The sequence below is a fragment of the Lemur catta genome, chromosome 2 (assembly GCF_020740605.2).
Source record: "Lemur catta isolate mLemCat1 chromosome 2, mLemCat1.pri, whole genome shotgun sequence".
Taxonomy (NCBI): Eukaryota; Metazoa; Chordata; class Mammalia; order Primates; family Lemuridae; genus Lemur; species Lemur catta.
Window position 1 is genome coordinate 27,642,140 of NC_059129.1, and position 26,420 is coordinate 27,668,559.

The window sequence follows — 26,420 nt, forward strand, 5'->3', positions numbered from 1 at the left end:
TCCCTTGCCAATCACGTGATAACAGATTTTCCTCCTGCTTCCCGCTCATTTCTGCCTGGTCTTGTTCACCAAGGAAAGATTCCCACTTCTCCCATAGCCCACACCTAAGGTTTCTAGAAATTCTTCAGGTCTTAAAGGGAGTTTGTTTTCCAAATGCACTTCCCCAAGGCTGGCAGCACCTACAGAATAACCTAGGAATCAGGAGAGAGCACAGAGAAGGGGGCTGTTGGGGAATTTAGGATGTCCATCAATGCAGGAAGTTCCTTGAGTCCACACAGCAGCCATTCCCTGCTGCCACCTGGGTGGGTCTGGGGACATAGAGATGAATGTCATCCAGGCTCCTAGGACTCTCTGCAGAGGGATGGAGGGGGTTGGGGGGTTCCCCCCAACAGAAGGGCAAGCCTTCTGGGAGGGAGTGGGGTTTTGCCAGAGGGAGCAGGGCTTTTCAGACAGCACTGGCTTTAGTCAGGGTCTGGGTTGCAGCAGAGCCCCGGCTGGCTGCAAAGCACGGGCTCCGTCTGGTTAGGGACCTCCTGGCAGGGCAGAGCCACTGCAAAGTTCAAGGACATGGTGGGGAATTAGCCTTGTGTTTTAGGAAGGGCAGTCTGGTGGCCGTGTGAAGGGATAGTGGAGGTGAGGCTGGAGGCAGGGACATGAGTAAAGAGGCCGCCGTAAAAATCCAAGGAGAGAAGACGCTCGCAATCCCTTCCCCAAAGGGGCGCAGCTTCCCAATGACGAGCGTTCAGGCTGGTGTCACCTCCCGGGCCTTGGTTTGCTCCCAGCATGACGGGCCGGGTCACCGCGGGCTGCCCCACGCGGCGGGCTCGGCCGGTGCAGCCCAGGCCGGAGGGGGGGGGGGGCGGGGGTGCCGCAGCCGCCGCCGTCGGAGTCCAGGCCCGGAGTCTCCGGCGAGCAGCGGTCGCGCATGAGGCCCCGCCCCGGGCCCACCCTGGGCGCGGATTGGCTGGGGCGGGGGGCGGGGCCAGCGCCGCTCCGCCGGGCCCTTTCCCGTTGGTGCCCGCGCGGCGCGAGCCCGGAAGCCGACTGGGACGGCGGCGGAGGCGCCTCGGGCCGGCGGGGGTTGCGGCGCCGTCCTCGACTCGGGACTCCCGGAGCTGCAGCCATGCATCCCCCGCCCCCCGGCCCGCTGGGCGACTGCCTGCGAGACTGGGAGGATCTGCAGCAGGACTTCCAGAACATCCAGGTGAGCGTAGCTGAGGACGCCCATTGGCCCCGAGCCCGGTCTCTCTGGCTGGGGGTCAAGGGTCGGGCAGTCCTGGGTCAGGCAGCGGGGAGCTCAGGGTCAGGGTCGAGGGCCCTGGCCTCGCTTCCGAGAGCGGCGAGGCCCCGGGTCCCGGTGCCCCCGGCCGGCCCCTCCAGTGTCCGGCGGCAGCCCCGTGCGCTCGGCGGCCCTGGCGGGACCCCACTGCTCTGGGCGACCTCGGCCTCCCGTGAGGGCCTCGGAAAGAGCCCGGAACCCCTCCGCCATCCTGACCCGGACCCATCCCCTCCCAGGAGGGCGGCCGCCTTGAGTCAGACTCAGCAGAGCCCGTCCTTGGTCGGTCCCTCAGCGAATGTGCCGCGCTCGGGCAGCTGTGGGCTGAGTGCTGCGGGGACTGCGGGAGTCGCCCTGGATGGGGAAGTGGGGTTCAGGTGAAGTCCTCGCCGGGACGGGGGTGGGGCCGTCCCAGGCGGAGGGACAGCGCCCACCAAGGCCTTTAGAAGGAAGGAGGGCTGACGGGTCCATGTGGCTGCCGCTAGGAGAGCGAGGGGAGAAGTGGGCGGGGCGGCCCTGCTCGAACACCTGGGGCCTGGCGGGATCAGGGCCTCTCTGACACCAGAGGAAGTCATGGGAGGAACTGTCTGGATTGGGCTTGTGGGGGCCACTGGGGCTGTTCTGTCCAGAGGCCAAGGAGAAGGAGGCTGCTGGCCTCATCCAGGCAGGAGCAGGTGGAGGCTGTGGGTGGGAAGAGGCGGCATATGCTGGGGTCTGGGGGGGTGTGGTGGCCCCTCCTGGGCAGGAGACACATGACCCAGACAGTAGATGATTCGGTTAGGCCTTTGCCTCTTCTGGACTGGGTCCAGCCCCATCGTGTCACCATTGAGACCTAGCTGCCCCAGAGCCCTGCCAAGCCTGCTGCCACTGGTGCTTCTCCCCAGAGGCCAAAGCAGACCCAGGCTCCCCATCTTGCTGCCACTGCCCTGGCCACAGTCCCTCCTTGGCTCCCCCCATACTGCCCCTTGCCCGATTTCTGGGCTGTGCTCTCTCCAGATTCGCCCACCAGGGCAAAGTGCTGGGGAAGCCCTGGGCCAAAGGTGCTGGGGGGGAGGGGAGAGGAGGGGGACTGCCCTCATATCGGAAGGCCCAAAGGCTGAAGCTTGATGACCTTTAACCTGGAAGGACAGGAATGCCTGAACAGAGGCGCCTGGGATGACAGGAGCTGCCCCTGTACTCGCAGGCTGGATAGGAGCAGGCGCCTGGAGGGCAGGGGCTGGCTGAGGGCAGCCTGATTGGTCCAGCGGAACTGTGGGCCTAGAATCCAGACCCAGGGTGGGACAGCCAGCCCCTATAGGGCTGGGGATAGCCAGCAGATGAGCTGAGACTAAGAAAACCTTCAGGGAACTGGTCTGTTTCTGGGGGAGGGTGTGCTGTGGGGGCTTCTGGGCTTGCAGGAAGACAGTCCGCTCCTTGCCTGCCTTGGGGGAAGGGCGCGGCAAGTCCTGTCTCCTTTCTTGCTGAGACCCTCTCAAGGAGCCCTGGGGAGCTGGTGTCCATGCCCTGCCTGCAGGCTCTGACTCAGTGGGTCCCCAACCAGCCTGACCCTTTTCCTTCCCCAGGAGACCCACCGGCTATACCGCCTGAAGCTGGAGGAGCTGACCAAACTGCAGAACAACTGCACCAGCTCCATCACTCGGCAGAAGAAGCAGCTCCAGGAGCTAGCCCTCGTCCTGAAGAAGTTAGGATGCCCTGCCCCGCCCCTCCTGTCCCTCCTGTCCTTGGGCTGGGTGTGGGTGTCTGACCTGGCGGGGTGGGAGAGCTGATGCTGAGTCATGGGGTGACCCTGGGCTCGCTGGCCTGCGGTTTTGCCCTTCTGCCCCGAGGGTGTCAGGTAGGACACCTGGGAGCCCGCCTGCTCTGACTCTCTGGCCCCACCTGCAGATGCAAACCCGCCCTCCCAGCAGAGGCCGAGGAGGCTGTGCAGGAGCTGGAGAACCAGATGAAAGAACGCCAAGGCCTCTTCTTTGACATGGAGGCTTATTTGCCCAAGAAGAACGGGTGAGCCACACCCCACACCCCACACCCCAGCTCAGTTCACAGCCACTCCTGGGAGAGAGGCCCGAAGCCGGGTGCTGCTTCTTGGTCATTCCATCAACAAGTGTTCCCTGGACCCGCTGTGGGCTGAGAAATGAGGCACAGTCCTGATGTCAGGGGAGACAGCCCAGCTGACAGTGACGACAGCTCCTCGGGATAGGTGCTTTGTGGGGGAAGTACAGGGAAGGGGGCGCACGGTGAGAAGGAGCGTTGGAGGTTGGAGAAAGCTTCCTGGAGTCGAGGCTGCTGAGCTGAGTCTTACAATGCGCCAGACAGATGCGGAAGGAGGGGTGGCAGCAGGTGAACGGAAAGGCCGGGAGCAGAACTGCAGTGGCTGGAGCTCAGGGGGGAGGCGAGAGGGAGTGAGCAGACCAGGTAGCACCGGGCTGCAGGGGAAAGGGACGGGCCAAACATGTGCTTAGAATGGTCACCTGCTGTCACTGTCACCGAGGAGGATGGATGGGACTGTATAAAACCCTAGGCTGAGCCAAAACTTGCAGCAGGGGTGGCCGCAGGCAGCAAGAGGGCTGGGAGGGAGTGTGACCCAGGAGGCGAGGGAGGAGAGCATGTCAGTCCTGAGATCAGGCAGGGTGGGGGTGAGTGTGACAAAGGGGACAGGCACTTCCTCGAAGACCGACCATCGTGGTGAGAATCATTTGGTACAGTGGGGTGGGGGGGAGTTGGAAGTCGATACTAGGGATGATGGAGGAGCGGAAGTGGGGAAACAGCTAAGTTTGGGCCACTCTTTCTAGAAGCTTGGTTGTGAGTAGGAAGAACGGTTAGGAACTAGTAGCTGGAAATGAGCACAGGCTCGAGGGTCGCGGGTGTTACCCTGTGCCTGGGAGAGACCTGAGCGTATCCACCTGCTGAGAGGAGGGGCCCCCGGGGGAAAGACCCAGCAGAGGGGCTGGAGTGACGGAGGGAAGCCCCTGGGGTGGGGACAGCAGAGATGTCAGTAGCCAGGTTGTTTTCTCAGTGACGTCGCAGGCAGGGCTGGGGTGAGGGAGACGGGGTGGAGGGTGTGGGGGTGAGGATGTGGTGGGGAGCCCAGTGGGAATGTGTCCCCTGCTGGGAGCAGGGCCTGTGTACAGGGGTGGCAGAGGCTTTGCCACCTTGCTAGTCTGGGCTGGAGTCCCCGCCCTGCCCTGCCCTGGAATCCCTTTGCAGCCTTGGGCAAGTCCCCTGACCACTCTGAGCCTCTGTCCGTATGACCCAAGCATGAACAAGAGTACGTGTGTTGGGTGCAGCTGCTTAGTAAGTGGCTGTGACTTTACTGTCACTTCTTGGACTGTCCCTGGTGGAGAAGGGCAAGTCGAGCTTGGTTGGTGGGAGCTGACGGGGGTGTGGGCTCGGCTGGCTCGGGAGACTGCGAAGCCTGGGTGGGGCGGAGTTGCTGCGAGGCCGGGCATTCAGGACCAGCCAGAGCCCCGAGTGTCCGAGGGAGGCTGCTCTGGGTTGAGAGGAGGTCCCGGGTGTGGCTGTGGGTGTAGGTGGCTACAGAGGCTCAGGGCTGAAGGTTCTGGAGTCGAGGTGGCAAGGGGCAGGTGGTAGATGGCGGTCATCCCATGGGCACTGAGTCCACGGGCCAGGCCCTCGGGATGGCCGTCCGCAGGGAGGGAGAGCCAGACTTTTCTTGAGGCTCGAGGAGCTTCAGGCAAGACATGGAAGGCAGGGGCCTCAGTTTACCCTGGTCGGGACTCTGGAGCAGGCAGGGAGAAGGGTGGGGCTTTGGTCTGCAGCATGCCCAAGGTCAGAGCCCTACGCCAAGGCCATGGGGCAGGCAGCAGGTGGGGCAGTGGCCCAGACTCTGGCTCAGCACACTCAGGGCTCTGTGCCACGTGGCTTTTCTGTCACTTGGGGCGTCTCCTCACCCGATCTCCTCCTCCCCCAGGTTGTACCTGAGCCTGGTTCTGGGGAACGTCAACGTGACACTCCTGAGCAAGCAGGCTAAGTAATTTGTTGTCGTGGGCTGGTCTGCACCCCCCCATCCCAAGCACTTTCCACTTGGCTGAGCCGTGGGGCTCGGGGGCTGCTCCCCATGCCAGCCCTGTGCACCCTCAAAGCGTGTCCTCGGGCAGAGGTGAGGGTGCCCACCAGCATCCTGGCCTGTCTCAAAATGTGTGCCCCACAGGTTCGCCTACAAAGATGAGTATGAGAAGTTCAAGCTCTACCTCACCATCATCCTCATCCTCATCTCCTTCACCTGCCGCTTCCTGCTCAACTCCAGGTGGGCGTCCTGCTGTGGGGGCGAGTCCCTGCCCCCTCTCCAGGCTCTGTGGCACCAACCCTCTGTACCCTCCGCAGGGTGACAGATGCTGCCTTCAACTTCCTGCTGGTCTGGTACTACTGCACGCTGACCATCCGCGAGAGCATCCTCATCAACAACGGCTCCCGGTGCGCGGGGGCCTGGAGGGGTTGTGACCCTCTGGGAAGTGGGGACTGGGCCAGGGCCCCGGTTTCTTCCCACCTCTGCCTCCTCCCTGTCCCTGAACCCTGATCCTGTAAGGGGACAGGGAAGTGATGGAGGCTCCCTGACACAGGATCAAAGGCTGGTGGGTTTTCCATCACTACGTGTCCACGTTCCTGTCGGGAGTCATGCTGACGTGGTGAGTGGCTTGGGCCACAGCTGGTGGGAGCCGGGACCGGAGAGAGACGGAGTCCCCAGAGGTCCCCGTGTCTCCCTTTGCTTTCTACCTTAGGCCCGATGGTCTCATGTACCAGAAGTTCCGGAACCAATTCCTGTCCTTCTCCATGTACCAGAGTGAGTGTCTCCAAGGTCCCTTCTCAGCTCCAGACGCGCCCACGGTGGGGGGAGCGGGCGGGGAAGGACCGCGGCTGCAGCCCGTCCCTCTCGCCCGGCTGCAGGCTTCGTGCAGTTCCTGCAGTACTACTACCAGAGCGGCTGCCTGTACCGCCTGCGGGCCCTGGGTGAGCGGCACACCATGGACCTCACCGTGGGTGAGTCGGCCGGGCCGGCGCCACAGGCAGCTGGGGGTGGACTCTTCCTCCCGCCCTCCCCCGCCCCGGGTGTGAGTGACGGCGCTCACATCTGTCCCTGCTCATTCTGTGCCCTGCCCCTTTTCTCCCCAGAGGGCTTCCAGTCCTGGATGTGGCGGGGCCTCACCTTCCTGCTGCCTTTTCTTTTCTTTGGACACGTGAGTTGCACCTGTGTGTCCTCATCCATCCGTCCGTCCGTCCCGCTCTGGGTTTGGGCTTGAGCAGGAAGTGGACTGAGTAAAACTGCTCCCTTCCCCTCAGTTCTGGCAGCTTTACAACGCGCTGACGTTGTTTAACCTGGCCCAGGACCCTCAGTGCAAGGAGTGGCAGGTGAGCCGGGGCCCCAGTGGGGACAGCTTAGGGTAGGGGGTGGGGATCCTGTCCCCGGCCCAGCCCCTGTCCTCACACCGATTCCTCCCACAGGTCCTAATGTGCGGCTTCCCCTTCCTTCTCCTCTTCCTCGGCAACTTCTTCACCACCCTGCGGGTTGTGCACCAGAAGTTCCACAGTCAGCAGCGCGCGAGCAAGAAAGAATGAGGCCGGCCCCAAAGGGGCCTCTGTATCCCGTGTGTTGGGGGAGTAGGTGGGAGGCACCCCTCCTGTGTGTCGGGGGGGGCTCTTTTGTTCTCCCCTGGGTTTTGTGGGCTCTGTGGGCCCTGAAGGAAGGCCTGGTCCTGTGTCCCAGGCTGCGAGGAGCTGGGGGCCAGGGCTCTCAATAAAGGAAGCAGCACAGAGGGGGCCTGAGGTGTGTGTTCTCCAAGAGGAAGGCGGGGCCTGGCGCTCAAGCCCCACACGCTCCCTGCGGCTCCGGCTGCTGGGGCCCCGGTTAAGTAGATCCAGGTGGAGGCCCTGGATCTGTTCAAGCAACACCAGGCAAATACAGAAAACAGAACTTTATTCCAAGGACCAGAGGTTATTTAAAATTATTTACACTCAATGACAATCACATGGAGGGGCCGCCCTCTGTGCAGCCACTGGGGGCCTGAGGCGTCCCCAAGCGTGGGGCTAGGCTGCCTGGGGCCAGCGGACCTAGCCTGGCCTTGGGGGCTCAGGAGGGCACACCCCAGGCCCAGAGGAGTCTTTGTCACGGGGTGGCAAGGCCGAGCGGAACGCCCCAGGAGACTGGCAGAGGGAAGGGGAAATGACTACGGGGGCAGCAAACCTGTGGGGCTGTAGGGGACAGGGGGACCGGGCAGTCCTAGCTCCACACATCCAGGGAGTAGCGGCCCTTGGTCATCAGCTTCTTGATGTAGTCCACGGCCTGTGCGTGCTCCATGGCCCCGAGCTCAGCCACGATGTCGTAGAAGGTGTTCTGCACGTCCCTGGCCATGTTCCGAGCGTCCCTGGGGGCAGGAAGGAGATGGCAGTGGGGGCTGGGCAGGGGCCACGGCGAGCGGGCAGGCCCCACCCGGCCCCCACTCACCCGCAGACGTAGATGTGTGCGCCCCCCTCGTGGATGAGCTTCCACAGGTGCTCCTTGTCCCTCCTCAGCAGGTGCTGGACGTAGACCTGTGGGGCGGGAGGGTGGACATGAGGCAGGCCTGGTGGCCTCCCTGTTGGGTGTCCCCCGCCTGCACGGTACCCCCCGCCTCACCTTGTGGGGCTGCTCCCGGGAAAAGGCCACGTTGAGGTGGGTGAGGGTGTTGTCCTTGTGGAACTGCGCCAGCTCCTCGCGGTACAGGTAGTCCTCATCCGATCGGCGGCAGCCGTAGTAGAGCAGCGTCTCTCCCACATCCTTGCCTGGGTGGCAGTGGGCCAGGGTGAGCGTGGGCCCCTGGCCTGTCACCGCCCCCTGCCCGGGCCACACACTCACCCTGCTGCCGCAGCCAGGCCCGCTCCTGGATGAAGCCTATGAAGGGGGCCACCCCTGTGCCGGGGCCCACCATGATGACAGGTGTGGTGGCCTTGAAAGGCAGGCGGAACTGGGACTTGCGCACGAACATGGGCACCAGGGCACGGCGGCCGTTCTCCCCGGCAGGATCCTTGGCCCGCAGCCAGCTGGTGGCCACACCCTTGTTGATGCGGCCAGACTTGGTTTCGTACTCCACGGCCACGGCACAGATGTGCACGGAGTTGGGGTGGACCTGCAGGCGGGCCCGGTGAGCACGGCTGCTGTGCCAAGGCCCCTTCCCAGCCCTGTCCCACAGGTCGTCCCTGCTCGGGGCCTCTCAGGGCCTGGACATCCTCAGAGGCCCCCTTCCCAGAAGCTTTCCTGACTGGCTCCCGGGACAGGGCTGGAGAGCAGCCACAGCCCGGGGCCCTCGGAACCGCTCAGGCACCCGGGGCAAGGCTGGGGCTGGCCGCGGTGGCCGGGGCCCTTCACCTTGGAGGAGGAGGCGATGGAGTAGTAGCGGGCCTGGAGCCGGGGCAGCAGCTCACACAGGTGGTCGATGGGGGGCCGCAGGGACGGGTAGTCCTGCAGGATGGCCAGGATGTGCCTCCGAGCCTCCACCACCCAGCTCAGGTACAGCTCCTGGAAGGAGACAGAGCGTGTGGTGAGACATGGGTGAAAGGACGGGTGGCACGGGGACACGGCTGAAGTGGGACCCACAGAGCTGGGAGGGTGGTGGGCGGGGGCTGCAGCGCAGCTGGGGGGCCGGGTGGCCGCGGCAGGCTCACCTTGCCTTCGCCCGAGGAGGAGGCCATCTTGCGCAGCTGCTCCTGCTCGGCGGGCTCCGAGGCGTACTGCGCCAGCTCGTACAGCACGTTGGTGCGCGGCGGGTTGGTGATGTCCAGGTAGTAGGTGAGGGCCGTGCGGTAGGAGGTGGGGCAGGGGAACGGGTGCTTCTTGTTGGACTCCTCTGCGGGGAGAAGGCGGGCAGGCCTTGGGGTGAGCAGCCGCCTCCTGGGTGGACGTCCCGGGGGCAGGGGTCGGAAAGCCCCAAGTAGGCGCCCAGCTGGCACCTGGGGCAAAGCCTCGGGCTTTCGGCCGGGTCTTAGGCTTCAGGCGGACGGGAGTCCTCATCCCAGGCGGATCCTGCTAGGGAGGCGAGTCCGCGCCCCCCTGTGCCCCCCATGCTTCCGCTTCTGGGAGTTTGACAGAACCCAGCCCCTTCCTGCTGCTCCGTGCAAGGGTTAATTCTGGAACCGGTGAGAGGGGGCAGCCCCGGTGGGGTTGCTGAGGGCAGGGGTGGCGCCACCCCGAGAGGCTCTGGGCAAACCCAGCCCTGAGTCTGGTGCCTCTCAGCACCCTCAAGCGGGCCCAGAGGGCGGTCGGGGTTGCCGACACCCAAGGTTCTCTGGTGAAGGAACCGAGGCCCAGGAGCAGGGAGGAAGTGGCCCCAGGCCCACAGCGGGTGGTCGAGTCTGGACACAGTGGCTGGGAGCTGGGGCTGGCTCTGCCTGCAGGCCTCAGGCACCCCTCCCTCCTTAGGGGACTGCAGAGATGGGGTGAGGACCCCCAAAGGAGAAGGCAGCCCTGCAGCCACCTTGCCCCACCTCAGAGTTTGCTCCTGAACCGTAACCATGGGTCTCGGGGCGAGGAGGTTCCTGAGCAGACGCTCTACCCACGGGCCTTGCCCAGGGGCCTGTCCCCACCAGCACCATGGCCTGGGAGGGAAGGGAGGGTGGCTTTGACTCCAGGACTCACCGTCGAGATTGTTCAGGGACATGACGACGTCCAGGTCGACACCTAGGATCTCGCCCAGCTGGCTGACGAGGGTGGAGTCATTGGCTGGGTAAACGGCCACATGGTCCCCAGACTCGTACCTAGAGAGAGATGAGAGGCTCAGGGAGGGGGTGGAAGGATGGCTCTGCACCTGGACACGGGGCCCCGGGTGAAGGTTCAGGAGAGGTGGTGGTGGCAGTTGGTACCTGATTTTGGAATCCGAGATGTCTAATTCTAGGTGCATGAGGTGTCGCTCAGTTCCCTGGTTCAGCTTCCGGTTGGTGGTAACTGCGGCCAAGAATGGGTTCTTGGCATCAAACGGGCTGGAGGGTGGGGTGGAGAAGAGGAGCCAGTGACTGGCCAGGGCTTGGATCCGGATATCCCTGTCCCCAGGAGATCCTTCTGGTCACACAGAGAACCTCAGAGGTGGCCAATGGCCCTCGGGCCTCTAAGGGCCAAGAAGAAACCTCACTGGTTATGTCAAGGACCCTCCCAGCCCAATCCAGCACAGTCCTCTCGACAACCCATCCAGTGGGCAGAGCTAGGTCGTCAGTGTCCCCATTTACAGGCCCCTACAAGTCCCGTGAGGCCTCCCACACTCTGGGGGGCTGAGTGCAGGGAGGGCCAGGCCCTCAGAGATGCAGCCCAGTTCGCCCTGCCATGTGCCCGGGACTGTAAGGACAAGAGGAATTTTACTCCATGAAGTCCCTGAAACGCAGGCCTGCGGCGGGCCTGACGCAAGCCGGGCAGGATGTGCCTTGGGCCCGTGCTCATGACTCTCGGCAGCACAACGACTTTCCTGGGCAGCACCCAGGGCATAAAGGGTGCCAAGAGAAGAACTTTGTTTTGGGACAAAAAGTCCATCTATTGAGGTAGATTTTAAGGAAATGAGCCCTTTTGCCAAGGCTGAACCTAGACACAGAGCCAAACATGCTATGTCCTTGTCCAGGTAACGGTATGTGCCCCACGCCCCCCTACAGCAGCGTGTCCAAGTAAGTTAAGTACAAACTGGGCGCGCTCCAGTCTCTCACAGGCCACGCCCTGCACTGGTGCTGCCTTGGGCCAGGTGTTCCTGGGGATCCCGGCATGGAGCAGCCGCCTGTCTCGGGGCCTTGTGCCCTGCTGTGCAAGGGACACTCAAGCCCACTGCTGGGCTGGGGGGATGCACAGTGCACTGAGCTGCTGCTGTCCCCAGGCTCTGCAATGTGGGTGTGCCGTGGGCCACAGGGCTATGTGCCTGCAACCGCTCCCCATCCACTCACGGCTTCTGGTTCTCGTAGCTCTTCAGCCGGCCCATCTCGCCCACGTACACCTTGGCCATGTCTATGTCCATGTGCACCACGAGCTCGTACTGGCGAATGCTGGTGAGGGGAGACCATGGGTGAGGCTGGGCACCAGGGGGGTCCCAGCAGGGAGGAGAGGACAGAGCACAGGGAGAGGAGTAGCATGGAGCCGTCCGGTCAGATCCCCAGAGCCAGGGCAGGGCAGCAGCTTCTAGGTGATTCCATGAGAAGGTAAGGAAAGCCCAAGCTCCTCAGCTGGGACCAAGGACCCTTCCTGACCCCTTGACTGCGCTTCTGCCGCCTTCTCCTCATCGCCCCCACTGCCACCCCTGGCCAGACCCCACTCTGGGGTGGCTGCCCTCGGGCGCAGGACCCGGCTGAGGCCCCCCACTCCGCAGCACACTCTCACCTGGACTCCTCCCCGGTGGCTTCCACCCCAAAGTGCTCACACACGGCCGGCCAGAACTGTTCTCGCCAGGTGATGAAATCCTCCTCCAAGCTGGGGAGCGGAGAGGGTGAGCCGCGCCGGCCTCACCAGCTGGGGACGCCCCCTCCCCTGCTCGCCCCCAACCCGGCTCCCATCCCGGGTCCGGGGACGCCCCGCGACCTGAACCCACGGGGTCAGGAAGGATCTGGGGGAGCATCTACTTCAGACACGAGGTTCCTCTGTGAGCTGGGCAAGCCCAGAGAGGACCCGGTGACTCAGCAGGGCTGGGTGAAGGGAGGGCGAGTCCCTTCCCTTGTCGGTGACGGGTCACTGAGTTTCAGCTGACAGTGGTCTGCACTCCCCCCACGTCCCCCAGTCAACTCCCTAAACGTGTGGCACCTAACACATGACGGGGTGGGGGCGTGGCCCAGGCTTCGGGCCGGGCACTCACTTCCCGTCGTCGTCGCCCATCCCCAGATCGAAGATGCGCTGGGCGCCGAGCTGCTCCAGCCGCTTGTCCACGTACTTGCCCATCGCGTTGAAGTGCTCGTAGGTCTTGTTCCCGAGACCGAACACCTGTGCCGACAGGGCACTCTGAGGCCTGGCCTGAGGGTCAGGCTGGCCGAGCCGCTAGGCAGCACTGGCGAACCTCTGTACCCGCCTGACTCCTTGCACTGGGAGGACACCTGGGCCACCTTTGGCTCCCGAAGAGGCTTTGTTTAGGGACCTGCAGCCCGTAGGCTGCCCCTCCACAGCAGCCTCTAAGCCTGGACACCACGTGGCAGCGGGGAGGGGCGCAGGGCAGCTCCAGCCCTCCTGCCTGGCCAAATCTTGGTCACCTGCTACATCTGTCTTTCCTGTAGCGTCCAGCAACAACCTGGGACGTGGGAGGAGAAGCTCTCTTTGTGCTGGGGCCCAGGGCAGAAGAAAGGGTCCAGGACTCCCCCACAAGCTCCCAGTCATGCCCTCGGCCTGCCTTTCGGGCCTGAGGGTCCAGAGGCCCAGGGGAGGGGCTGAGGCCACGTGAACCCGCAGGAGCTTCTGGGTAACTCACCGCATACTTGACCCCAGAGAGATCCACGTCCGTCTCCTGGAGCCAGTCGTAGAAGTCCTGGGCGTTGTCGGTGGGGTCCCCCTCGCCGTAGGTGGCCATGCAGAAAACGACCAGGGCGTTGTTGATCTCTGGCAGGCTGCTCAGGTCGGCCTGGAGAGAGGGGCAGAAGTGGCCGCGACTGAGCCTGCCCTAGGGCGGGTCTGCACCAGACGGGGGAGGCCAGGCTGCCCGGGGCAGCACCCAGCTGGGGACGTCCGGGTGTTGCGGGGTCAGAGAAAGAACAAATCTGTTTGCCTGGAAGGTGCGTGGAGGGTCAGGGACGAGTATGCAGAGGGGCTGGCGTTTGAGCCGGGGGCAGGACAATGCAGTGTGTGCTAGGCTGGAGTGGAGAGTGTGTGTTCCTGGGGGAGGGGGGGGCAGCAGGCACAGAGAGCATGGGGCGGAGAGGGCTGGGAGTGTGACCACACTCAGAACATGGTCCCCTGTGCATCAGGCCCTGGGCCACCATCCCAGACTCCCTGGCACACGGCATGGCCTGGGTGCTCGCTGATTTCTGACTAAGCTGTTCATCAGCTTGAAACGAGGCCTGGAGATAGAGGGTGGAGCAGGGGGGAGAGGACGGGTTTGGTTTGGGAGATGGAGCAGCCCGTGGGGGATGTGGCTGGCACTCAGGAGAGGGCTGGTTCTGCAGGAAAGGGCATTCGGTGTGTTGTTGGAGCCGCAGGAACAGCTCTTCCTTAGCCGCCCTGACTCCCTGACTAGTGACATCTCTCCAAGACCCCTGCTCCCTGCCAGCCTCCCCCTCCTAAAGGGAGCCTCCCGCTTGGCTCCACTTTCCCGCCTCCACCTGGGACTGGCGGCCTGGCTGTCCCTGGCTCTCCCAACTCAGAAACAGCAAGCGACTGCTTGAAGTTTCTTGCACTTTGAGGGCCACAACTGAGCAAGGGGGTGGTGGAGGGAGCCAAATCCAGGAAGTGCCAGTGCCCGGAGGAGCAAACATGGCTCCCACGGCCCTCAGGGACAAGGCAGCTGAGGCCAGGAAGTCAGGATTCAGTCCCTTAGCAGCCCAAAGGGGAGCACCGTGTCAAGGCCCACAGACTTGGACTCCTGCAGCTCCAAATTGTAGCCCCTCCGCATGCCACACTGTCCCCTCACCCTGTGTCCCCGACACACAAGTTACTAACAGCCTCATTACAAGGCCAGCTGAAGGGTTCTCAGAGTGACCCATCCCACGCCCTCATCCCTCCTCTGTAGATCAGAAAGGAGGCTGCACAGGCAGGGGCTGCCAGGTGGGGTGGGATCGGCACCCATCCCACCTGACTCTTCGTCTGGTCTCTGGCCAGTGCATTTTGGGGTGGGGAGAAATGGGACAGAGTTCCCCTCCCGACCTTCTGAAACACCCAGCCCACTACGTGCCAGGTCCCTTCTGCTCGCAGCTGCCCAGCACTTGGGAGGCCCCACAGCGTGGAGGCTGGGCCCGAGCAGCGCTGGGTGTAGACACACGTGTGCGTGCACTGGCCTGGGTTCTTAATGTCTTAATGAAAACTGGCACCACCTGGCTGCTAGAACAAACAGTGGGAGACACCCATTTCCATCTGTCCCTTGGGCTAACTCAGCCCTTTAAGCCTCTCTGGGATCTAGAGGCGAATTCCTCAATACTGCTGGAAGTGAGGGGAAGAAGGGGGCAAGTGCCTGGCGAGAGCTTACCAAGTCATACTCCTCAGGGTCTGCCACCATGCCCCGCATCCCGTAGCGATGGGCGTCCTTGGACAAGCGGTTGGCAAACTCCTCCGCAGTCCCCGTCTGGGAGCCGTAGAACACGACGATGTTCTTCCCCTAGGGAAGGCCAGACACACAGGGTTGGGGAGGCTCCAGCAGACACCCCCAGGGCCTCTCAAAGGCATCGCCTCTCCTTCCTGGCTCCAAGTCCTGTCTGAGTGGCTGGGGGGCTGGCTTCTTACTGTCACAGCCACTGTGGTAGAGGCGAGCAAGTCACCCAGGGAATCTTGCACACACAGCTGCTCAAGATGACACATTTTTTAATGACATGGGAAAAAACATAATATTAAGTAAAAAAAGAAAGTAACCAAACAGAATTAAGAATATGATAAAGGTGGCATTTCAAATCAGTGGGGAAAAGATGGACTCTCTTCCATGGTAATTTGACAGCTATAAAAAAAAGTCGAGTCCGGAGCCAGACTTCACCTCTCACACCAGGACAAATTCCCAATAGATCAAATTTTACATTTTGAATATGAAAAACTAAACCATAAAAACACTAGAAGAAAATACAGGAGAATACCTTTATCTTTTTACAGTGGGGAAGGACTTTCACATTATGACTCAAAGTCCAGAAATCACAAAAAGAAAGAATAATAAAGTTGACTACTTGACTTTTACGCAGCAAAACAAATAGATAAAAACACAGTAAGCTGAGTCAAAAGGCAAACTGGTAACGGGCAAAATATTTTCAACTTACATCCCAGACAAGGAGTTAATCTCCTTGATAATTTTAAGGAGTTCCTTGAGAAAGATCAATTCCAACAGAAAAATGGACAAAAGATTTGAGCAGAGATTCTATAAAAAAAAATGCCATCTAAATATATAAAAATCTACTTAACCTCATTTGCAAGGGGCGGGCTTGCTGAAAATAACAGGAAAATATCTAATCCCACAATTTCCCCAGTAATGGTTAAAGATCAAGCCCACGAGTTCTCTCACCAACGGGCACCCTGCGGGAGTTCTGCTCTGCACAACTTCTGGAAGGAAGTGAACCGATGGAAAATAGATGTAAATCTCTCTCATTAAAATTGTTGTTTTGAGAATCTGCTTTGACAGAGTTCCTGAGTAAACAGGAGAACAAGCTACGGCCTCTACCATATCTCGAGGGTGGAGTTGCATCTCCTGTGACAATTCCATCTCCAGGAAAGGCTGGCAACCAAGGCTTGGACTTTGACATCCTGCTCCTGCTTTTGTTACCACCTGACGACCATCGCTATTCTTTTTCTCTCCACCCCCTTAAAAGCAGCCAGCCACTTGGCCCCAGGACTGGCGCCCTCTTCTCTCTTTGGGACGCCACCGTCTCCTGCTCTCCCTCTCTCAATCTCTCCTTCTGAAAGGATAAAATAAACTTTTTACATTTATATGTCCTCCTAATCTCTCCGCGAGAAACTTTTCTCCACCTGTGCTGTGAGCACCTCCTAGGCTTTCCACTGTAACATATTTATTTAAAAAATGCACATTAGAATTACACTGAGGTCTTTTTTCCCCTAGAAAATTGGGAAAAATCTGAACTTTGACAACTCTGTTGGCAAGGCTGTGGGGAAGAGGTTGTCTCACAGATCACTCATTCTTTGAGTGGGCACCATGGTGTGTGTGCCTCCCAGGGGGCAATTTGGTGGCTTCTCCCACAGTTACAAACACACATACCTTTTGACCCAACAATTCCACTTCTGGGATCATACAGCATTTGCAAATGTGCAAGCTGATCTACATATTCACAGCGGCGTTGTTTGTAAGAGCTAAAGATCAGAAATATCCCAAGGCCCATCCACAGGACAGTGTTAAAACAAATTATAGTGCATCCATGTGGCCCTATAATGGAATCACCATGCAGCTGTAACAACGAGGGAAGTGTCTTTGTGCTGCCATGGAAGGATTTCCAAGACTTATTCTTAAGTTAAAAGAAAAAGCAAGGTCTGGAACAGTGCATGTAATATGCCACCTTTTGTGTTTAAAAAAGAGTGTAATAAGAATCTCTGTTTTTATTTGTATGTGCATACAGGAGCTCTAGAAGGATCCATAAATACCAAGAACAGCCGTGGTGGTGGGGCTTTCCACTAAACAGTTGATGTTTAGGATTTTAACCATGTGAATGTAGTACGTATTCCTAAAATTAAATACTTAAATAAACCAAAAACAAAACAGAGATGAAACTGTAGCCATGCCATGACCACAGCTATGTGAAATTTATACCTGCTCCTGGACAGCCTGGCATGGAAAGGGGAGAAGGGACAGCTTCAGGAGTTAGATGGAGGGTCTATTCTTAGACTTTGGTTTGCTCAAGGAAACATTCAAAAAAACAAAGTAGACTGTCCCAGCACCAGCAGAGCAGCTTCCGGCTTTGGTTAGGCAAGAAGGCACCCACAGCTGAGCAGGGCCTGGTTCCCCGGCCTGGCCCCTACTCAGTGCCAACACACTCTCCCTCGCCAGAGGCCTCCTCTGTCCCGTGAAGCTGGCCCTCTGCCAGACCCGTCCCCTGGGCCCACCGGGCTGAGACTCACTGAGAAGAGCAAAAACATGGAGAACACTCACCGTTTTCTTCATCTTTTCCACAAAGCTGCTGTCTTTGACAGAGATGGTCCTGAAAAACAGAAGTGTCCAATGGGTGAGGGATGCTGTGGCAGCATGTCGAGGGGACACTGCAGCTGTGCCCCGTTCCCCTCCCCAGTGACTGAGCCAGCAGCTGGCCTCCGGTCCAGTATCAGGGCTGGAAGAGGCAGGACCAGGGCTCCCAGGTCTCTGGGGCTGGCTGGGCCTCCTGATTTCCTCTGGTGTAGATCCAAAGCCCCCTTTGACACCAACACCTTGCAAAGCCAAGACCTCCTGTCCCCAGATAGATGCGAACCTGCTTCCCTCAAACAAAGAGCCAAGGTTTTCACTTCCCTCTTCCTTTCCCTCTACAGCCAAAGTTCCCACAGCCTCCCCTCCCCTCCCCCTTCAACCTTCTCCTCCAATCCCTGCCTCACACAGACACACCATGGCCCTGCTCTACTCTAGAACCTTCAATGGTTCCCATGACCCACAGGATGGGGTACGAGTCCTCTTAGAGTCTGTCCCCAGCCTAGCCTCCTGCTCCCCTCCAAAACCATGTTCAAGGCACTGATTTGAGGCCTCTCCCTCCGTGGTGGCCCTCAGAATTCTGTGGGCCTCCCCAAGGCATTCCCACTGCACCCTCCTCACCCAGCTGACCCTCAAGGGCCAGGCTGACAGTGGCTCCACCCTCAAAGCCCTGCTCCAGTGCCAGCTCCCCTGCGATGCCTAAGATCCCCTTCCCTTCCTCTGCACTGGTGCCACACTTCACTGTACCCTTCTCTGTGTTCCTGGCACTTTCTAGAGCCCTGAACTGGATCCTGTCCCCTCCAGAGAGCAGCCTGGCACATCACGGCCTCAGGACAGGTCTGGGCTGACTCGATCTTCTGTCCACTCTCCACATCCCAGCTTCTGGGCTCTCGCCCCCTGCCCCATCCCATCTTTCTGTCCTTTTTCATCCCCCTTGTCCTTGCCCCAGGCCTGCAGGGCTGTCAGGACAAGCCCAGGGCACTTTGCCAAGGACTCCCAAGCTGAACGTGGTTAAAAGCCCTTGTGTAAGACAGCAAGGTGGGAAACACGTCCCTTTCTCAGGGTGGCAAATCTTTAGGATGTTTGAAATGAGGCCATTCTGAATCAAGTGACAAGTCTGAACGCTAAAATACAGTTGCTTCCGTTTAAAATGACACCATCAAGGCGATGAAAGGCAAGCCATGGCACGGGAGAAGACAGGTGCGACGTACGCGCATCTGGCAAAGACTTGGATTGAGACTACACGAAAGTCCTGCAAATGAATCAGAAAACACAAATAATCCAACAGAAACATGTCGAAGACTTGGACAGACACTTTCTTAAAGAGAGTATCTAAATGGCCAAAGAACCTAGGAAAAGGTGCTCAAGGTTCTTAGTTACCAGAAAAATGGAAATTAAAACCACAATGAGATATATCGTATACCCATCAGAATGGCTAAAACTGGAAAGACTGATGACGCCACGGACAGGTGAGATGTGCAGCAAAAGGAAATCCCATGGGCTGCCGGTGGGCGTGGCAGAGGCGCAAAGATGCTGCAGCACCGCAGAACCTGCCTCTCCCTGTAATGCGGCGATTCTCTCCTTGGCGCACACCTAAGGCAACGTGCTCGTACCTGTGCACCAAAAGACACGCACAGCAATGTTCGAAGCAGCACTGGATATGCTACTATAGGAAACAACCCTCGTACCCATCAGCAGAAGAGTCAACAGGCTGTGGTACATGCGTACAGCGGAACATTCTCCGCTGCAGCAATGAAAAAGAAGGAACTGTTACTATACACGTGCCTATGAATGAATCTAACACGATGTACGAGACGCCAACTAGAAATGAGCACATACCGTATGATTTCATCATATACAAAGTTCAAAACCAGGCAAACCAATCTATGGGGACATAGGTCAGGATGGTGGTTAGCCTTGCAGGTGGAAGGGACAGGAAGGGGCTCCTGGGGTGCTGGTAACAATGCGCTTGTTGATCTGGGTGCTGACGACCACCCCCCAACCCGCTCACATGGTGAGAATCACAGATCTGTATGCTTATGGCGCAGAGGTGCGCCTAGCTATAGATATGATATTTCAGTAAGAAGTTTATGCCTAAACCTCACACATACATACACCCTCTTTCTCCCACTGCCACGGCTCTCAGGCAGGCAGAGGAGGCAACAGAGTCAGGAGACAAGCTCTGGAGTCGGGCAGACCCAGGTGCCCTTTCCAACCTGCCAATTTGCAGCTGAGTGAACTTGAACTAGGATTTCATTGTTCCTCAATTAGCAAATGGAAGTAACAAATCCTAGTTCAGATGATTCTGCAAGGATCAGATGAAGAAAGAGGATCCCAAGGACCCAACACAGTGTGTGGCCCACAGCAGGCTCTGCTTACCCGGCAGCTGTCACTATTACCTGGGAAGGGAGCTAGCTATGCCCAGAAGCTTGTCTGGCCACCTCACCTGCCAGACCCCAGCCAAGACACAGGACAGAGGGTCTCTGGGGACTGCAGGGATGCCACAGAGCCCTTGCACAAAAGTTTGTGGTACAGAGGAATGACAGTGGGGGTGTGCAGGTGGGCGCTGAGTATTCTGAAAGGTTTTTAAAACTGCGATGATGGCTGCCTCTTGTCCACCCAGGCCGTTTATTTCCTTAGCAAATCTCCCTCACAGAGTGGCCAAGATGACATGGCCGATTTCCAATTCAGACAAGTCCAGCAGGATGAGGGGGACTCAGGCGGGCTGTGTCCGGGGTGGGCTGGGATCACCAGTGGGCTGTGTTCCCTCCACAGTCAGCCTGCCAGCCCCGGGCCCCCGTGCTCGTCCTGGTGTCCACAGTCACGGAGCCTGGCCGGGACACTGAGCTCTGGGGCAGCACGTCAGAGACTGGGCTTGCACAGACAATTACGGAGGCTGGAATGGAGGCTCTCAGGCTGCCCCTTCCCCACTGAATCCCAGCTCCAACCGCACTGCAGGGGGTCTTGTGTCTGGACACCTCGGCTCCCATGTCCAAGTTCTGTCCACGCCCACATCTTCACGATGCCTGTAGTTAATGTTCACCATACACTAGAACACTAAAAACCTGTCTGCGTGCCAGTAAGGCAGGCTCTGCAGGCTGCACGGCCAGGCGAAGCAAGCCCGGTGCACAGCCGTGCGTGTGCCTTCTGAATTGAGTCAAGAGCATATATTACCTACCAAACAGCAATCAAACTTAAAGTGATGATTAAGAAAACTATCAGCAACCTAGATGAACGTTTCCGATAAAATACTACGAGGGAAGAAGCAGGTACAAAACTGAATGTAATTCCCGTTTATGTGAACTGTCCCAAACAGGCAAATCCAGAGAGACGGAGGTAGATTAGGGGTTGTCAGGGGCTGGGCGAGGGGCAGTGGGGAGTGATTGCCAACGGGACCAGGGTTTCTTTCTGGGGTGAGGAAAATGTTCTGCATTAGACAGTGGCGATGGCTGTACAACAGTGTCAATGCACCAAAAGCCACTGAACTGTACACTCTAAAATGGTACATTTTAAGTGATGTGAATTTTCTCTCAGTTAAAAACTAAATACATTTAGTTGACGTCTAAAAAGGACTAGAGTTTCTGGCAAATTCGCTTATATGGAACTCTTCTTTCTTGATTTCTCAACTGTTGCCAGGTCCTTGTGTCTAGATGTACCCCAGCAGAAACTCTGGTGGAAACTCAAAATGACAATGTAAAGCAGGACCCAAGGAAGTGACCATTGTGCCATCGGGTAATCAACACACCTTCCCTGGCACCCAAACCCTTCTAGGGTATGATGTACGACTGCCGGCAAGAACACAGGAAAATGTGTCCTTAAAATACTGAATGCCCATGATTAGTCATAGAAAAAGGGCCTGGAGGGACATACACCAGCATCTTCAGGGAGAACATTTAAGGGTTTGGATAATGGGTGAGATCATTTCCCATGTTTTCCAAATTTATAAGTTTTCACATTATTTTTATAACTAAAAATATATTTTGTAGTTTAAAAAGGTGGGGGGTGGGCAACTCAAATGTCCAAAATTAGGGGAGAGGCCACACAGATTAAGGTACAGTCCCATAATACAGCATCGTTTGCTTATTATTCAGGTGACGGCAGGTCATTGTCTCCTGCCATGGAAGGACATTTTTAGTATGCTAAATGGAAAAGGCCGGTTAGAAAATAGTATGGATGACATGATCCCATTTTGCTCAAAAGGAAGAAAGGTCTAGAGGCTACACACTAAGATGCTAAGAGTTGTCTTCTCCTAGGTTGAGGGGTTATGAGTCTTTTTTGAATTTTTTGGCTAATTTCTATACCCAACTCTCCTACCCATTTTTCCCCTACAATGCACATGTAATGCTTTTGTAATAAGAAAAATTACTTTTTATTTTTAAAATGTGCGTGAGGATAGATTGATTGATTGATTTTGAAGGCTCCAACAATAACGATTATTAGAATAGCTAGGCCCTGAGTACCAACTCATATCAGAGAAGATATTCTAAATAAAAGAAAGGTGGCCACCGATTCCGAACACCTCTCTCATGGTGGCCCAGCCCCATCCCCTGACTCTCCACCTTCCAGACTCTCTGGGCCACACTAACCGACTCAGCCCTTCCATGCTGCTCCCTGGACCCAGGATGTCCTTCCTCTGACCCCTTCCTGCAAACTCCTACTTATTCTTTCCTCTTCCCTGCCCCTCAACATCAAGGTTATTTGTCACTGTCTTCAGTGACATATACCTGTCAAGGCACTTTACTCTGTGTATTCTGACTGTTTAATTTGAAGTCTGAGGCTGGGCATGGTGGCTCGCGCCTATAATCCCAGCACTTTGGGAGGCTGAGGCAGGAGGATTGCTTGAGCCCAGGAGTTTGAGACCAGCCTGGGTAATATAGTGAGACCTTTTCTCTAAAACAAAGAAATAATTTGAGGCCTGGCTTTAACAACTCTGGGGGAGGTGTCTGTGCCTTGGCACAGGATGCTCTCTCTCCTTTTGGGTGGTCAGTCCTGAGACCTCTGCCCAGCATGAGGCTGGCACAGGCGGACTGAGGCCATCAGAGGCACTTCACACTCCCTACCCACCTTTGAGAGAGTCCAGCAGCAGCTGAAAAACCAACTCCTGTCCCTTAAAGGACAGATGTTTTCACAGAAACTCCATCTCCAACAAAGTGGTTCTGAAGACCTGCTGAAGAAAGGGACAGGGGCAAACTCCCCGAGAGCGCCAGCAGCTCTCCCTGCACCCACAGGCAATGCGTGCCAGCCTGGGGCGGGGTCGGGGGAAGTAGGCACCGTGCCAGGCACCGAGGGCAGGGGACTAGAAAGAAGGAACTTCTGTCTTCAAAGGGCCAATCCTCTGGCTGGGAAGACAGGCTCTGAGGACAATCACAGCAGGAGGGGAGGAGCTGCACGCTGGGTCCTGGTGCTGCCACCATGTAGGCCTGTGCCTACACTGGCCCTGCCCTTCTTGCGGCCTCACACTCCTCTTGTTTAAAGCCCTGCACCCTGACTTCTGCAGCCTCTCCAGTGTCTGGCATGACACTCGGAGCTTGGTTAATACCGAAGGGAAAAAAGGGAGTTCTCTGGAAGGAGGAAGCTGTGGGCTCAGTCTGTGGCACAATGTGGCTGTGCTAAGACCACACAGAGGGATGGCACGGTTCATGCCATGGGGCTTCAAAGGGAGCAGGCACCTAGAGCTGAAGAGACCAGGAAAGGCCTCTTGGAAGAGCTGGGCTCTACCCTCAGAGACAGAAAAGGGCCCCCAAGAGAGAAAGCCACAGGAAGCAGGCTGCCAAGGGGCCCCTGGCTGAGGACCCCACAGCAGGTGGGGAGCCCAGGTCTCACGATGGCAGCCCAGCAGGGTGTGGTGGGGAGGAGGGCCTCAGTGTGAACTCCTGACACAGCTGAACAAAGTGGAATTCCAGACTGGGTGGCTCTGGGAGTGGAACGTGGCCAGCAGGGAGAGGCGTGCGAGCCCTCTCTGCCCCCAGAGCCCTGCTGAGGCCCAGCACTGGTCCCGTCATTAGCTTCAGCCCCAGGGGACAGGAAGAACCCTCCACTCCCTCCTCTCGGCTTCAGGGCCAACTTCTAGAGATTCTGCCTCCCAAGGACCGGGAAGACCCTGTGCCTCCAGGTCACTGGCGCAATACAGAGCAATTCCTGTGTTCCTGCTGTCAAACCTGTCCTGCCCGGGGAGCAGCTAGGAGGCTCCTCCCCACCCCACAGCCCGGCGCCAGGGCTGAGGGAGCACAGTTCACCTGCTGAGCCCGAGGGGTGCACACGTCAGGCTGCCCTGGACTGGCTCCACCTCACCTGAGAGCTTCAGACCCGGATTTGCACAGGGAACGTGACCCTTCCCAGGCGAAGGAGTTGTGATTGGGGCCTTGCTAGTTTCCAGGACAAATCCCGTCCTTCGGAAGCAGGGAAATGCAGCCTGCGAGGCTGAGACCAAAGGGGCCACCAGTGCCAGGCCCAGCCAAACCCCCAACCCCCTGCCGGAACGACACTTTCGTGAAACAGCCCCAGGAACGCCCGCCTCTGCTGGGCAACTCGACACAGCAGTGTCTTCATGCCTCCAGGGTGTCCCCGCCCAGCAGGAAGTTCCTCCACACTCCAGTCTGGATGCCAGGGCCACCAAGGCCCTCTGCCACTGGGGACATTGTCTGGAACTGACCTTCTCAGGGTGGGCTCGTCCTGCGGAGATGAGTACGTGCACCCCATGGCTGCTCTCTCCCAGTTCCAGGACTTAAGGGAAAAAGAAGGGTACAGCTGGCTCCAGGAAGCCAGCAGGGGGCCAGCAGATAGAAAGTTCAGGTCCATCCATGCTCTCCCCAGTGCTGGTGGGGAAGGTGCCTGGGCCTGTGGACTCAAAGTGCTGCTGGACGCCCCGAAGTCCTCTTGGAGTCTCCCCAAGCTCCTGCCGGCATCCGTCCCCACAAGCCTGAGAACCCTGCGACATCTGGCCGCTCTAGCCGGGAGGAGGCAGGACTCAAGACTGAGGCCTCCCATGATCCCCTGCGGTTGGGGCACGCACCCCTCCTCCTCCTGTATGGACCGAGGGAAGGAGAAAACCCTTCCAACCCAACTCGGATCTCCTTGGAAACTGTTTATATCAGAGCCCTTCTCCCCACGCCCTCCCCCTTTCCCATTTAAAAAAAAAAAAAAAAAGGAAGTCATGTCTGCTGAATAAAGCTCTTCTAGACTCTGGAAGGCAACTGTGCAGGTTGCTATGGCAGGGCTGTCTCTCCATAAAGGAAGCCACGCTGAGCCCACTGCCTGGGTGCCTCGCGATCATATTAAATTAGATCTGGTCCTCATCTTCCCCGAGACAAAAGTGGGCAAACAGAGCCGATGACGCTGCGTCTGTGTCAGCTAGGAGCGTCCTGCGTGCTGTGGAACAGACACACTTTCCCTCCTGTCACGGCAGTTGGGGGACGCCCAGCCAGGTGGCTTCTTCAGTCACTGTGTAGGTATCCTGTCCTAAGGGGTGTCCCTTCAGAGATTCCCGAGCACAAACAGCCCATCAGAAAACTCAGGGCTGCGCAGTGCAGAGGCAGCAGCAGGCACAGGCGGGGAGCACAGACCACGTGGCTCCAGAATGGAGCAAGGAAGGTTCCAATTAGGCCTCTCTACTCCCAAATTGGGAGCAGGAGTCTCTCCGGCTCAGGCCTCAGAAGTCAGCTGCAGTCCACCATGTGGGGAGGACAAAGGGAGGGCAGGGAACAGCACAGCCACTTGGATGGAGATGAGAGCCCAGTGGGATTCATCCTATTCCATTCCCAGGCAATGCTGAGAAGCATTTCTGAAAATTGTGACTCAAGTTTAATTTTCTGCACAGCGGAACTGATTTCTTCCGGGACTTTCCCCTGCCTTTGGCAACACACGGGGACAGTTGCTCTTGACCAGCTCCCTTCCAGAGCCTGGTGTCTGGCGGCCAAGTGCCCCAGGCCCAGGCTACCAGGTGCCAAGGTGACAGAATGGACGAGAGCAGCTGAGGCAGGACGTGTGACTGCAGCGGACTTGGGGACAGACTGGTCGTGGTGGGATGGAGTCGGCTTTGCAGATGGCTCCACCCAACAGGCCCAGATTTCTCTACCTTCAGAGCCTTGTGGTCCAGGGCCAATTGTCAGAAAGACCTGCCTCTGGAGAAAACAGAAAGTGGTTTGCCGCAGCTCAAATAAAAGCCAGCAGCTCTAGTGGCCACGCAGCGAGGGCAGCCTGAGATAGCCAGCCTTGGGCAGGTGCAAGGATAAAACAGGTGTGAGAGGCCACAGGTCAAAGACAGAAAGGGAAGGGGAACCACTACTTATTGAGTGCCCACTGTATGCCAGCTAGTATTCGAGGAGCTTAATATTTTGTTTTACATAATCCTTTCCACCCTGGGAAGTAGGTAAGGATTTCTGCCCCCACTGATAGCCAAGGGTAGTGAGGCTGGGGGTGAAGCGGTAATTCAGCTCTGGGCCTGTGAAAGTCCAAAGCCACGATGCCCAGCACCCAGGGTTCCTGCTCCAGCCTGTGCTGGCTCAGCCAGAGCATAGCTCACAAGGTGCCCGTGCACGCTGGGCACACTCAGAGAGCTCACCTCACAGCCCTTCCCAGGGTTGCTGGGGCCTTCTGGCTCAGCGTACTCAAGGCTCCAGTGCACTGCAGCTCCTCCCAGGACCCCAGACTACCCCTGGGACCCCAACTTCCCCCCAGGACCCCAGACTCCCTTTGTGACCCAGCGTTCTTGCTGACCTACACCTGGGCTCTACCAAGCCGTGCCTTTCCCAGAGCGGGCCCCACGAGTTCTCACCTCTGAGTTTCTGCACTCACAGCTCCTTCCCTGGCCTCCTACTCAGTCTCCCAGACTCATCAGGCGGCACCTTGTCCCTGACATGCCCCCTGGGGGGGGGGCCCTTACATTCCCACTGCCTTGGGCTGTTGGAGCGCTTGTCACTCTGTACCGTCCTTATCTCCCCCAAATGCATGAGTCCCTGAGGACACTGCTCTATCCTCTGTGCCCCTCATGCCTGGCACACTGGGGAAGGAGCCACCAGAAGCACCGAGCACTCTGACAGCACCCAGCGAAGCCAGAACAGTGGCCGATTCGAGTTCTGCATTGCTGTTTCCAGACAGCCCACATTTGGGGCTTCAGGCACTAGCCAGAATGGCACAAACCACCCCAGTCTCATCAGGGACCAGGAAAGGCAGGTGTAGTCCCCTCGGTAGTCAAGTGGCAGCAGAAATCTCAGACCTGTGCTTGCAGGGGTGGCAGAAATGTCCTGGGCCCATTTCCTGGCCATTCCCACGCCCGTGGGCAGCTGCAGGCACCTCTGGCTCTCGTGGGCACAGAGCCCTTCTCCTAGGTGCTTTTCTCTTTGTGAAACTCTCGTGTTTCTCTTCTCATGTTCAGTGGGGGCAAGGATCCCTCTATAGAA

The 26,420-nt window shown here is 58.3% G+C and overlaps 2 protein-coding genes across 2 annotated transcripts in view; one reads left to right on the forward strand and one right to left on the reverse strand.

Moving 5' to 3' along the window:
- Positions 1-1,017: 1,017 nt before the first annotated feature.
- On the forward strand, positions 1,018-7,044 carry TMEM120A (transmembrane protein 120A). Its single transcript, XM_045543093.1, has 12 exons — positions 1,018-1,204; positions 2,839-2,957; positions 3,161-3,277; positions 5,205-5,264; positions 5,445-5,540; positions 5,618-5,707; positions 5,854-5,919; positions 6,013-6,074; positions 6,179-6,271; positions 6,404-6,468; positions 6,572-6,640; positions 6,734-7,044. Exons 1-12 carry the CDS (start codon positions 1,124-1,126, stop codon positions 6,845-6,847), a joined length of 1,032 nt encoding a protein of 343 aa, XP_045399049.1. The 5' UTR covers positions 1,018-1,123; the 3' UTR covers positions 6,848-7,044.
- A 144-nt stretch (positions 7,045-7,188) lies between these two features.
- LOC123632595 (NADPH--cytochrome P450 reductase) overlaps positions 7,189-26,420 on the reverse strand; it is a 29,236-nt gene continuing 10,004 nt past the window's right edge. The window contains exons 3-16 of the mRNA XM_045543092.1: positions 16,996-17,044; positions 14,389-14,517; positions 12,682-12,831; positions 12,079-12,203; positions 11,610-11,699; positions 11,180-11,278; positions 10,124-10,240; positions 9,900-10,018; positions 8,930-9,111; positions 8,634-8,783; positions 8,124-8,394; positions 7,905-8,050; positions 7,734-7,819; positions 7,189-7,653 (exon numbers count right to left, since the gene is read on the reverse strand). Of these exons, the coding sequence (XP_045399048.1) occupies positions 7,509-7,653; positions 7,734-7,819; positions 7,905-8,050; positions 8,124-8,394; positions 8,634-8,783; positions 8,930-9,111; positions 9,900-10,018; positions 10,124-10,240; positions 11,180-11,278; positions 11,610-11,699; positions 12,079-12,203; positions 12,682-12,831; positions 14,389-14,517; positions 16,996-17,044 (1,858 nt within the window). The 3' untranslated portion in view covers positions 7,189-7,508. The remainder of the gene's footprint in view (positions 7,654-7,733; positions 7,820-7,904; positions 8,051-8,123; positions 8,395-8,633; positions 8,784-8,929; positions 9,112-9,899; positions 10,019-10,123; positions 10,241-11,179; positions 11,279-11,609; positions 11,700-12,078; positions 12,204-12,681; positions 12,832-14,388; positions 14,518-16,995; positions 17,045-26,420) is intronic.